The sequence below is a fragment of the Culex pipiens genome, chromosome 2 (assembly GCF_016801865.2).
Source record: "Culex pipiens pallens isolate TS chromosome 2, TS_CPP_V2, whole genome shotgun sequence".
NCBI lineage: Eukaryota > Metazoa > Arthropoda > Insecta > Diptera > Culicidae > Culex > Culex pipiens.
The window spans coordinates 17,451,038-17,464,325 of record NC_068938.1 but is presented as its reverse complement, the minus strand read 5'-3'; the positions used below and the strand labels follow the sequence as shown (position 1 = coordinate 17,464,325).

Sequence of the window (13,288 nt, the reverse complement as noted above, 5' to 3'; positions counted from 1 at the left end):
CAATAAGAGAAATTCCAGAACTAGAGCCATACGACCTGATGAGATCTGCAGTACACAGGTACAATGACACAATACACTCATTTACTAAAGACACTCCACACAACATATACATTGGAGAAAGAATCCTATACAGTAGTTTACGAAAAGACTAAAGAAATCTCAAAAAGAAGAAGGAAAAACAAACTAGTAACTGTCAATGAAAACCATGACACAAACATTATTGATTCGTACGACAGAAAAATACATAAGATGGGCATCAAACTCAATAGATAATTCATCTTTCAGGATAATGATCTTTCAGATCATCCAGGCAGAACTAAGACTCCACGATCTTTACAATAATCCTCTCGCCGTAACACCAATAGGAGATGCCAAAATTCAACAAGGGTTCGTACGTATATTGACGCCGATGATCTCCGAATGATCAACACTTCGATAAATACTCTTATCCAAGAGAGTAATCAACAGATCCTAGTCAACCGTCAACTCAATGAAAGAATTGCCATCCTGGCAAACATTACCAATCAATCGTATCAATCGACCAGCAGTATGTTATTGGAGTTTGGAACGTCACCATCAGTCATAATCATCCCGATGTTTATCATGCTGAACAACATCGAAACTATGACAGACCATCTAGAGACCATCGAGGATCCTGATCTCAAGAAATTGCTACCTACGTAACAGCAGTAGCGTCTATGAGCTAACCATGTATTCAACAAAGAGATTAGAAAGAGAATTAGTTTGATCAACAACGCTGTGATAGAACTTTCTTAGAATTGCAGTAACACCTCGCAAAATTTGAGTGGATCACACACATCGTGAGTAGTTAGCAACGGCACACACATAAAGTAACAAGTTTTTACACAAAAAGTTGGTATTTATGCGTGGAAATGTAATTTTGAATGTAAGTTATGGTTGTTTTAAGTGTTTTGCACAGTCTAGAACCATTCAATTGTTTAAAAATAGTCAAAATAGTGTTTAGAGAGGATTTTACGAGTCAGTCATACGACACGAATTGAGTGAGTGTAGCTCATTTTTTCACGTCTCTCATTCTCCAGCAGCCGACCGGCACGAGTCAGGCGGCAGTGGTTGAACTGACACAGTAGGCTTACAGTCAGATGCTAGCAGTGAACTGACATTTTGGTTTGCTTCATGTGTACGCTGGGTTGGAAACATTTTGCAGGCCTGATTCTGATAAGAGATTTCCAATCGGTTCTGATAAGAGAATTGAAACAATATTTTTATTTGTCTGTTATATTTAATTTTTTGACATTTTCCGAATTTGAACTTGTCCCAAGCTTGATTTAATTATTTTGAGTAAGGACTTATGACTTTGTTGAAAATTTTGAAATTATCCTGAACAAATGCTAGGAACGCTATTTTTAGAAATAAAAAGGTTGGCAATGGTTTATTTAGATTTAGCTTGTTTTTTAAGACAAATCCAGCTTTAGTATTAATTCTAATCAAAGAAACTTAAATAAAATAAATCTGATGAATCTCATAATAAATCCAGATTTATTTTTTAAGGTGAAAGCACCATGAACAAAAAATCAATCGAAAATATTGTTAGGATAGTCACAATATTTTTTATTTATTTTTTCTTTAAACTTCTTTAAAAAAATGAGAGTGTTAACATTTTATATATTTATTTAAAGTCAATGCCATTTAAGTTTTTGTCCCTCTCCTTTTTAATATTTCCCCAAATAATAATCAGGGGACGAGAAAAAAAATCAACGTACAGTCATGCCTCGGTTAAGCACCACACATGTGGAATGCAAAACCGAGGCGTGCATAACTGAAGCACAGAGCGTATGGGATGTTGGCTTTCATATATTTCGAAATTATTGAAACAAATTTTTGAAAATACTAAAAAATCACATAAAACTACGTATTCTCGAAGCAAAAAATCTCAAAATTTAAGTATTTTTCATACATTTTGAATTTTTAGTATGTTTTCGAAAATAAGTAGTTTTTTGAAAATTTTTAGTTTGAAAAAATGTGTTATAATATTCAAAATGTATGCAAAAGTCTCGATTATTTTATTCCCATATTGTTAAAACTGAAATTTGGTATAATTTTTTCGAAAATACTTAGTTTTGTGAAAATTTTGAGTATAAAGAAAAAAAATATTCAGAAATGTTTGAAAAATTTCCAATCATGTGATACCTACATTGCAAAAACAAAGTTTATGACATTTTGTTTTTCGAGAAAAAATTGCTTTAAAAAAAATACGTATTGTTATAAAAATTTCATGTCATTATACTGGTATTCAACGTTATGCAATATTTATAGAAATACGTATTTTTCCGGATTTTTTAAAGCTTTTTTTTTTGCTTGAAAGACAAATCTCAAGATCTTTGTTTTTGCAATGTAGGTATCAAATAATCGGGATTTTTCCATACATTTCTTAAGTATATTTTTTTTGAAATACCCAAAATTTTCACAAAACTACGTATTTTTGAAAAAATACTCAAAATTTCAGTGTGAACATTGTGGGTATCAAATGATCGAGACTTTTTTGTACGTTTCTAAAATAATAACACACATTTTTGAAAAAAAACTGAAAATTTTCACAAAAACTACGTATTTTCGAAAAAATACTATAAATTTCAGTTTTTACAATACGGGTCTCAAATGATCGGAATTTTTTTAAACATTTCGATTATAATCACCAAAATTTTTGACAATACTAAATAACATCACACAACATCATCAATAACAATTTCAGTTTTTCAATTATATGGGTTGTGTTATTACTTTCAAAATGTATGAAAAACCCCGATCATTTGATACCCATATTGAGATTTTCCCAAAAAAAACCTAGTTTCATGATTTTTTTTAGTATTTTCAAAAATTTGTTTTAATATTTTCGAAATGTATGAAAAGTCTCGATCATTTGATACCCATGTTGTAAAAACTGAAATTTTGAGTATTTTTTCGAAAATACGTTGTTTTGTGAAAAAATTTAGTATTTTCAAAAAAATGTGTTATAACTTTCGATGAAAAATGTATGAAAAATTTTCGATCACAAGATGACCTGAAATTTTGAGTACTTTTTCGAAAATACAAATTTTTGTGAAAATTTGGAGTATGTAAAAAAATATTATAACTTTCAAAATGCATGAAAATCCTTATCATTTGATACCCATATTGAAAAAAAAAAAACTTAAATTTTGAGTACTTTTTCGAAAATACGTTGTTTTGTGAAAATGTTGAGTATTTTCAAATTTATTTATATTTGGTAAATTTTGAACAGAAATTACACTTTAACTGTTCACGAAACAATTTGTAATGTTTTTTTCACTTAAAACTTTTGACAATAAAGCTTGGAATTTGACAGTTGTTTTGCCCCTCTTTCAACCAGAGCTCAAAAACTTTAAATAACATTTTTGGTAAACCTTGGGAAATTGGTAAGATTCTGTTATCATTGTATCAACAATTGTCCGTAATTTTGATATTATTGTTTTTATTTTACAAAAGAAAAACGAGTTAAAAGTCTTGTAAAAGAGGATCGTAAACTCGAATTATGTTTATATCAAAATTCTGATTTTGGAATTGTTTTTCCTCTAACGTCCTTAAAAATAAAAGTTATCATGTACAAAAATTATAAAAAATTCAGTGAATATAAATCTGGAATTACAAATATAGAAATTTCAAAACTCCATGAAATCCTAACTTTCCGTCCCTAATTAGCTCCCGCTCACTGAGCAACGCTCCCATCCACTTAGTTTTCGCCACGTTTCCGATAGTCGGAAGCCATCAATAATGCAAGAAACTAGCTCAACAGCAGCTCTTCAGCAGCTTGCTACGATTCGCTAATCAGCTCCTCCCAGCTGCTTCCTCCCTGTCTCAATACCCTGCAGCCTCCCAAAGGAAGAAAAGGATTGACACTATTTTCATCTCCCTCTCACGTTTTTTTTCTCTTATTCCCTCACTATTTTTTTTTGTACATTTGTAGAATTCATTAGCATTAGCATGATTGATTGATTCGGGGGATTTTCTCAGCAGGACGCTAGCGACGCATGATGTCCGCTATGCTGAAGCCGGTCTTGCGCTGCGGCGGAGCCGCTGGAACTGGTGCGGCGGCCTGGGCCGCCGAGGTTGAAGCAGTTGCTGCCGCCGTGGAACTTGGCGCTGAGGTTGGTTGGTTCGTCGTCGTCGGGGGATTCGACAGGTTCACGAGATTGATGGGATGCTGGGTGGGTTGTTGGGGGGAGAGGAGGGCTGGGGAGGTTGGGAGGGTTGACGGGGGTGACATCATGGGGAGGGACTCGTGGGGGGAGGCGGAGTCTGGCGGTGGGGGTTTGTGTTGTTGGTCGTGGTCGGGGGGTTTCATGAGGGGTCGTTGATTGATCATCGCGTGGGAAAGATGGGACGACATTAGGGAATGGCGGGCCATGATCGGGTGGGGTTCGCCGTCCGGGCCCATGGCTCGCTTCCGGAGTGGGATCGAGCTGTAGAAGGGGGTGTGGGGGGTGGGTCCACCGGGTTCGAGCAGGCCTGTTCCGCTGGTGATGGTTGCGGAAGCGCGGTTTAGGAGGCCGATCTTGTGGTGGAGGTCCCTCCGGACGTGCAGCATGGGCATGAACATGTCGTGCGGGTGTTGTTGTACGGGCAGTGGACCTCCGCCTCCGGTGGACAGGTCTTCACCGGTGAGGCCTGGTTGCGAGTGTTGAGAAGATTGGGAGCTGGTCGATGATCTGCTGCCGTGATCGTACTGGGGTCGCATGGTGTACGGGCTCTTCGAGCCGGTAGGTCTCTCGTGATGGCACTGAACTACGGGTGTCGGATCCGGTTCCGGCAAGCCCGCTACGCTGATCGTCTCGTCTTCGTCGTTTTCCTCCTCGTGCTCGTCCGGATAGTCGTCGTCGAGTTCCGCCGATACGGGCATGTCCAACGGGGGTGACGGAGACCTCCGGTGCCCGGCAGGACTGTGGATCGGTGAATCAACCTCCAGTACGGACTCGTCCTCGTCTCCACTCAAGTTGGGATCGTCGTCTCCGACGTCCAGCGAGTCCGGCGGAACGTCCCCGACGGTGTGCGTCAACGCGTGACGTCGCAGGTCGCAGTTTCGCCGGAACACCTTCCCACACGAGTTGCACTCGTACGGTTTGTGGTCCGTGTGGGTCAGCAGATGCGTCTTCAGGTTCGAGCGCTGGTTGAAGCTCCGGTTGCACACCGGACACTTGTGCGGCGACTCCTCCATGTGCAGAATCTTGTGCACGGCCAGCGTCCGCGACTGGCAGAACCCCTTGCCGCACTCGGTGCATTTGAAGGGCTTTTCCTTCGAGTGAATGTATCTACAAGAGAGAAAAAAAAACAAGATCGAATTACTACCCAGCTCGTCCCGTACACAACATGCAAAATATTTTGTTCCAATTATCTGCTGTGAACCAGCAAGAAGACCGTTTATCTTCCCCCTTTCGGAACATGTCCAGCTCCGGAGAAGGTTGTTTATTTTGCTGTAGTAGCCCCCCTTTAACCTCTCCCTCCCCAACGACTTCAACTCCTTCGGAAGCGCGCCACAATCTAGATGTGGCTGCCGAGAAGGATTGAAAAAGTGCACACACAAACCGAAAAACGCTTCGAGGCCAACCCAAGCCCGTTCCAGCAGCGGCCAAGGTTCGGCCAGTAGGGGAGTGTGGGGTAATTTGGACACCCTAAGGAAATTGCTCTATCACGGGCTGTATGGATATTTTAAAGGAATGTGGATGACACCAGAGGATAATAGAGACCGTATTTGATGGAAAAAAATTAGTCATTTCGATTAATTTTGAAGAAAAACCCGTTTTTATCGCAAAAATCAAAAGGTGTCCAAATTACCCCCACATTTTTGTGTGGGGGTAATATGAACACCCCTATGGGGTAATATGGACATACCTTGTGGGGTAATATGAACACCTTTTGAGGGGTAATTTGGACACATGTTGAAGAATAAGTTTAACATTTGATTTTTTGAGCATGGTTTTTATCCTTCAACCTGGTTTTATTATTGCTTTATATTTTGATGTGTTGTTTTGCTAAAAATATTTCATCAAAAGGTTAAATTATGATTTTGTGATAGAACGATCATTCAATCGATTGATAACAATAGTATCAGTGTATAGTATATAATTAATATTTAATACTGAATGATTCAATACATTGATCTGGATTGAGCAATGTTATAGTTTTTGTGATTAAGGTATTCGTTTATTATTATATAATCCAATCTTTATATAGAATTTAATTGACTAAAATTATCTTTTTTTAATTTTACATTTGTAGCTCTTCAAATTTAAATATTATTGTAAACAGCATAGAAATTAGAAATGTAAGAAATTATTAAATGCAATCAAACATTGGAGTATTGTTGAAACGCCCAAAATGTAGTATAATCAGAGTTCTTCATTGAATATTGGTATAAATTTATCTAAATTAAAAAAATAGGGGTTTTGTGAAAGTTCTCATTGCTCACATTCCTTTTTGTTTGTTTTTGTATATTAAATCTCTAATTTTATCTAAATGCTTTTTTACCGTTTTTACATACAACCATGAAAATTACTTTTTTGTGTGGCTGAAGGTAGATTTAGGTATGTCCAAATTACCAAAAGCTTGTCAAATTACCCATAGCATTATTTATCATTAAATTGCATTATTGATGATAAAAATGGATTAAATGCACAATTTTTATACGGTACATATCTCAGCATGTCCACCAAGCAACTCCTTAAACTAAATGTCCACTTTTTTTGCCATATAACCTGCAAAACCTTATTTTAACCTTCAAATATTAGAATTTAAGGCGTGCCAACCGGTTTGGAAACTTTTACATATTAACCAAAATATTAACTATTCCAACTTTTTTGTTTTGTCCATATCTTGCCATTACTAGTAATAGCCTTATCACTTAATTTGTCCGTTTTCTCTTTATTTCGAAGGAAAACGTGATTTTTTAAATGGTGTCCAATTACCCCTGTCCAATTACCAAAATCCTACCTCTCTTGTGGAGCAGTGAAGGGTACAAAACATGTAACAACAATTCTTTCGCAGATGGATGCTGATGACCGACGGTGCGGCAAAAGTGAGATTTGGTGAAATTTGCGGGTTCGTTGCTTGCTGAGGGGTCAAGTCTCCTTTGAAACTTATCAAGTTTCTACTGTAAAAATAATTTCAAGAAGTTTGTTTACTATCCAGAAACACAAAGCAATAAAATACGATTCAAAAATAGCCCATTCCACGAAATTTGCAGGTTCGTCACCGCTGGACCGCTCAAGTCTCTTTTCGAAAAAACGCCTCAAATCAGCTCGTCGCGCCCGCGCCAAATTCCGCTCCGAGCACATGTGAATCCCCGCACACGTTACAATCTGTTATTATTACGTTTATTTTTCTTGCCTCGGTCAGTTTTTCGGAACTGGAAAGGGGAACTTCGCCCAGAGAGCCATAAAACCGAGAGTACCATCTTCAGCGTTCTGTGTGCGCTTTTTGCGCACAAGTGCAATGCACTTTTTTGTGTCTGGCGTAAAAAAAGGGCAAAGTTTTACTGCTTGGACGACCATGTGCTTCGCTGTTGTTACGACCGACGGTTGTGTGTATTTTGGGTTGAAGGTTGAATGGCCCCCCCCTTTTCGGTCTTTCTCGATTTCATTCGGACCGGAATGATTGGTTTGTTTCGGGTTCGTTACATCGCTGTAACACGGCTCCGAGGGGTGGTTTCGAGTTCTGGAGGGTTTTCCAGTTTTCTTCAAAATCCACAAACATTGTCAACTTTGACTCTTCCTCAAGTGGTTTCGGGTTTCCCCCCGCTCAAGTCTCTCACCCTAAAGCGGCTTAATTTATGCTAATTGCAAAATGTCTATCAATGGGAAGCCACTCCCCCGGTGTCGCCTCGAAACTAGTCAACCGAACGAGAAATGATTACAATAATGAAATCGACGAAACTTTAAATATGTCGTTGACTTAAACCTTCATTATGCAAATTGAGCCGAAGTCGAGTCGATGCCGAACTTTAAAAGTTGAGCTACTTCCTCGCGAGAAAAGGGTCGTCAACCACTGGCAAGTGTCAGTCAGCGCGAGCAATTTCGCGCAAGTTTTTTGCTGGAGGAGACTCTTTCGGGGAGGTACACGAAAGCAGATCGGGCGAACTTTCTTTTGTTGGTCGCCACTGTTATGGGCAGTAGTTGGGAGGTGTTGAAGAGCGTTTTCTTGGCTGTGAGAGAGATAGAGAGAGAGGTTTACAGCCTCTGGGGGTCCAGAAAGTGTCAAGAGGGAAGGTTTCACCATTTTTGTCTTGTCTTGAAAAGGACAAAGACTTGAACATCTTTTGAGTTATTTTTCATGAAGCCTCTACAACTTGATATTTTTTCCTGTTTCCATCTTGGCAATTGCAAATTTCGTTTCAAGTATTTTTTCTATTTCAAAATTGTCTCAAAAACTCAGGGTGAAAAACAAAATTACTAAAATTTAAACTTGCATTTAAAAAACTTGCAACAAAAGATTCAGAATATTTTGAAAAACGCTTATTTTTGCGTTTTCAATCAAATAAAGACGTTTTAATATTTCAACAAATTTTTAATGTTTAACCACAGATCGCTTAAAAAACATAACATTTCTGGAGAAAATTAGGTTTTTAAATAATTGATTTTTTTCTATTATTTATAGATGCATAACTGTAATGATGTTTAAATAATTTTGTGATACTTTTCGTTTCGAAATTCAAAAACACAAGCATGAATTATTTTTTTCAGCAACCTTTTTGATGAACTCATTTTTTGTCATTTTTTTTCTCTTAGGTATTTCATTTTTATTATGGATTAGCTGCTTTTTTTTCAATTGATTTTAATTTATTTCAAGTTTTTAACTGCAAAATTTAATTATTTATGAATCATAAATCATTAAATATGACATCAAAATTTTGATTTTTTGATGAGAAAACTGTTAAAAATCATATTTTTTCTGAAAATTGACTATGTCACATAAAGCCATTCAAATCATAAAAAAAGTAATTTTAGTTTTTTTTTGTTATAGTGATATGAAATGTGTTCACTTTTTTTCAAATTTATTTTTAACTGATGATGGAATTATCAAAATTATTTTGATTTGCTTCAATTTTAACATTTTTAAAATTTAAGTTCAAGTCGTGTCTTTTAATATTTACAACTGTTATAATTTTTTGCCTTTTTACTTTTTTAATATCTTTAGATTAATTTGTTTTTTTTAAATAGAAATTATTGCTTAACAATTTATTTAATATTATTTGCCTTTGAATTTACAAATAACTGTGGAATAACTCAAAAAATGAACAATTTTCTAGTTAATATGAGTACTTTAATTTAAAATAAGGTAATTTTTGTTTGTCTTCAAAACGTTGCTTTCAATTGATTTGATTTCTTTCTCATACTATAATGCAATTCAGAATTGCTTATTGAAACAAAACTTCAAGCCAAAGAAGTTATGAAAGGTGTTCCAATTTTTTTTTTAACAATTTCCTTCATCTTCCTTGAAATATTCAATTTATATTGTGAAAGTCAAGATATTTCGAGACAGTGTTGCCAATTCTTCAATTTTTCTAACTAATAGAACATGTTCTCAATTAGTTGTCTAAAAATGTATAAAAACGTTATCCGGCAGTAACTTTCAAAAAAAGTTCTTTTAATTATACAATGAATTTGGCTTCTTTACCCAATTATATCGCATTACAGAGTTGCTAAATAATAAACTTCAGGGCTTTTTGGAAAAAAGTCTAATAATTCGCCGAAAAAGTAATGAAAGGCAACCAATAATTATTTTAAAGCCCTGAAAAGTATTTGTGTTACCAAATCATCAAATTTGATAACTTATAGGAAATTTGCTTCAACGTCCAAAAAAGGAAAGTGGGATCTCCCGGAAGTAATTTTAAACCAAAGTTCTAGCAATAATACATACTTCAGGTAAAGGTATCTATTGGAAAAATTGCAATGTAGTCAAATGTTATGACTTGTTATAAATGGTTTCAAATATCTATCAAGAAATTTAAAAAAGAAGTTCTGGTCACTCATTTAAATCATCTTCTTTTTTTTATTTTTTTGTGAAAAAGCGCTTTAAAATTAATTTTAATTTATTTAAATTGAAATTCGAAGTTGAAAAGTTTTTACTCAAGTGAAAATGTATGTCTTCAAGGTGATTCTTGAGGTAAGATTATTTTGCAACCATAATTTGGAAAAATGATTAAAAAATTACTTCGAGGACATTTTTTGTATAAAGTTTTCGCAAATTACTTCGAGATTATTATTTTTTTTTATAAAACTGTGTTCAAAATTTTCCATATCTGATTCAAGATAAATGAATTATGGAAAAAATAGTTTTTAAGAAAATATCAAAAAGGTGGTCAAAACAGAATTGAAAATTGAAATACAGCCTCATAAAGAACTGAAAAATATTTTTTTAAGTGCACCTAATTAACCTGTGATTTTCAATCGATAATATATTGAAAACTTTTGTTAACGTTTAAAAAAATTTATTTGAAAAATTCTGAGCTTTTTACTAGTTTATTAAAAAAGGTTTACACATAAATAATTTTACTCAATTCAAGACTAAATTAAATAATTTTGAAATTATTTTTATTGAAACGATTTAAAAGTTCCACGAAATTAAAATTTTTTAAACATTGAAAATTTACTAAATATTTTTACCTATATAAAAGAAAAATCGATTTGCAAAATCGTAGAAAACTACTCCACATTATTAGTTATATTGACCCTCTGCAATCCAACTTCACCTCTATACGGGCTTCGATTTGAAAAATAGCCAAAAACCCATTTTTCACCCAATTTTTGATCTTTTAAAATCACTGGAAAGAAGAACTCCTAATATTTTAGAAAATTTTAGGGTTTAAAGTTTTTCTTGTTTAAGTGACTCAGCCAATATTTTTCAAAAAAATCATTTTCAGGGGTCAACTTTGGCTGTGTTTTTTACTAACATTTCCTATATATAATAGAAATGTTGTGTCTCTATGTATTTTTTTTTTAAATTTAAATGATAATGTTTTCATTCTTAAGCAGAAAATGTAAAAAAGCTAAAAATAGGAAAAGTGACTCAAAAAAATTAGATTCTCAAAATGTAATGATAGGAGGTGGTAGAATAGGCCAAATACTACCAAAAATAAACATAAACTTAAAAAGATAAATGCAAATTAAGATACTCAAAATAAAACAAGAAAAACAAAAAACAAGAGAAGTAAAGTTTTTCGTAGAGCAAAAGTGGCTCTAAATGTCTTCCTAAACAAGGGAAAAACAAAAAAAACAAAAAAAATCGGCAGTAAAGGGTTAAAAAAGAACACCATTCTGGGGAATCATAAAAAATGATGATTTGGCAACCCTGTTGTGTACTGGCGATACTTATTAAGAATTTGAATTTTAATTTTAGCTATAATTTTTTAAACAGTCTAAATGCTGATTTTTTTGCTAACTGTAGATCGTGGAAAAGTGTATTTGAATTATTTGAATTCCGATAAAATAAGAAGTTTGACTAACTGGCAACCTTGCCTTGATTTACCATTAGTACCATGAAACTAATTATTATAGTTATCTGAACCATATAAAAATTGTTTATAAGAAAAGGACAATTCCGACGTTCTGGGAACACTTATATTTTTTACCCTTTTTTGAAAACGAGTTCAACAAAATCACAAATCCTAACCTTCTTCCGTCACCATCCCGTCGAAAGCAAAAAGGTGGAAATTTCCGTCCGTTCGCGCTATCTTAATGGCTTCCACAAACTCCAAGCAGCAACAGCAGCAGCCACTTGGCTCGTATTAAAAATAGATAAATTTCCGAATTATCATTTCAAATTTGATATTCGCGCAAAATAAACATCCGAAATGTCAGCGCGAGTGGCACACCTGTAGCGCGCTTTTCGTCAAGTTTTTTTTTGGTTGGTCGTGCAGTGCTTTTATGCAAATGTTTTTCGCTCCGTTGAGTTCGTCAACCAGAACTGGTGGTGGTGCTGGTTGGCAAGAAATGACAGGAAACAAACTATTAATGTTATTTGCATTCATTAGCTACCGAGAAGCGGTCGGAGCCATACTTTTGAGGTGCGTTTTTGTTTCAGTGTTTTTTGGTTGTTGGGACGACCCCACGCTGGGATTTCATCAGATTGCATAATTGATTTAGAGCGATTTGATTTAAAATTTGCTCAAATTATACTTTCTTTGAGTTGTGAGCAAAAAGTGGTTCGAAAAACTGCATCATTTTCGCAGCGATTTCCAGGGAACGATGTGTTCATGGTCAAACTGAGCTTTTTGCCGAGCTTCTCCGCATTAATATATTTTTTCTTGTGGTATTTATAAGTATCGATACACCCTTCTCGCCGTCATTAAAAAGCACTTTGGACGGCCCGAGGTCTCGTCTGGTCTGGTTTTTTTTTCTACCTTATGATCTTAGGTTTTTTTTTGCAGGAAGAATTAGCAAAAGATGCAACCATAGGAAACATAAATCAAGCTTAGGTGTGCGATTTGGAACGTGATTTGATACGACCCCCAATTCTTGGAACATTTAGAGTTTTTGTCTTGAGTTTGGATATTTTTGGTGAAACATTCCCACAATGAAAATTTGACAAAAAAAAATCATGTGATTTAGACTTTGGTGGTCTTAAACTCCCACAAAATAAACAAATCATTACTCACTTCCCCCACCAAATTAAGCCAATCCCTAATGAACTGAAACGATTTGACCAGCAAAACCTGATTGCTCCAGCAATTTGCTGCCGGACTTGTTCATTGATTGTTTGCGCAAAAAATGAAACAAAATTTGCTCCGCTTCAAAGTTGCTGATTTAGTTCAGTGTTTTTTGCTCCTTTGTCGGCAGCCATAAATAGTTTTGCTAATTAACAGCACCGCCATTAGCCGTGGGGGAAGTGCTTTAAACAGGCCACAACTTGGTCACACGATTTGGTGTGCCAGTGGTAATTAGTGTATGTGCTTTGGGGGGAAGCTGATTAAAGTTAGCTTTTTTGAGATGAAGTTAATTTTGGAAAATTCATAAAAAGTCCAAAAATAAATCAAAACGAGCATTCAATTGTTCATGAAACCTCACAGAATATTTAATTTTAAGCTCCCTTCCACTGGCAAAAAAAAAATTGACGAGGTGTGGTTATTAAAATTTCGCATTCACTTTCATCACCTCCAAGTTCGACAAAAGCTCCTCTGCCCTGATGCACTTAATTAACTTCCAGGTTTGCGCTCGTTCGCGCACAGGAAAGTGATTAATCAACCCGGGTAAAATATTACTCTTTTCCCTCACTATTCTGCACTCGAAAAGAATGAAATTCA

At 35.3% G+C, this 13,288-nt stretch overlaps 1 protein-coding gene across 1 annotated transcript in view; it reads right to left on the bottom strand.

Moving 5' to 3' along the window:
- Window positions 1-2,288: 2,288 nt before the first annotated feature.
- The window catches only part of LOC120419469 (protein bowel), a 67,104-nt gene continuing 56,104 nt past the window's right edge, over window positions 2,289-13,288 (bottom strand). Inside the window, exon 3 of the mRNA XM_039582155.2 lies at window positions 2,289-5,303. Coding sequence (XP_039438089.1) covers window positions 4,016-5,303 — 1,288 coding nt within the window. The 3' untranslated portion in view covers window positions 2,289-4,015. The remainder of the gene's footprint in view (window positions 5,304-13,288) is intronic.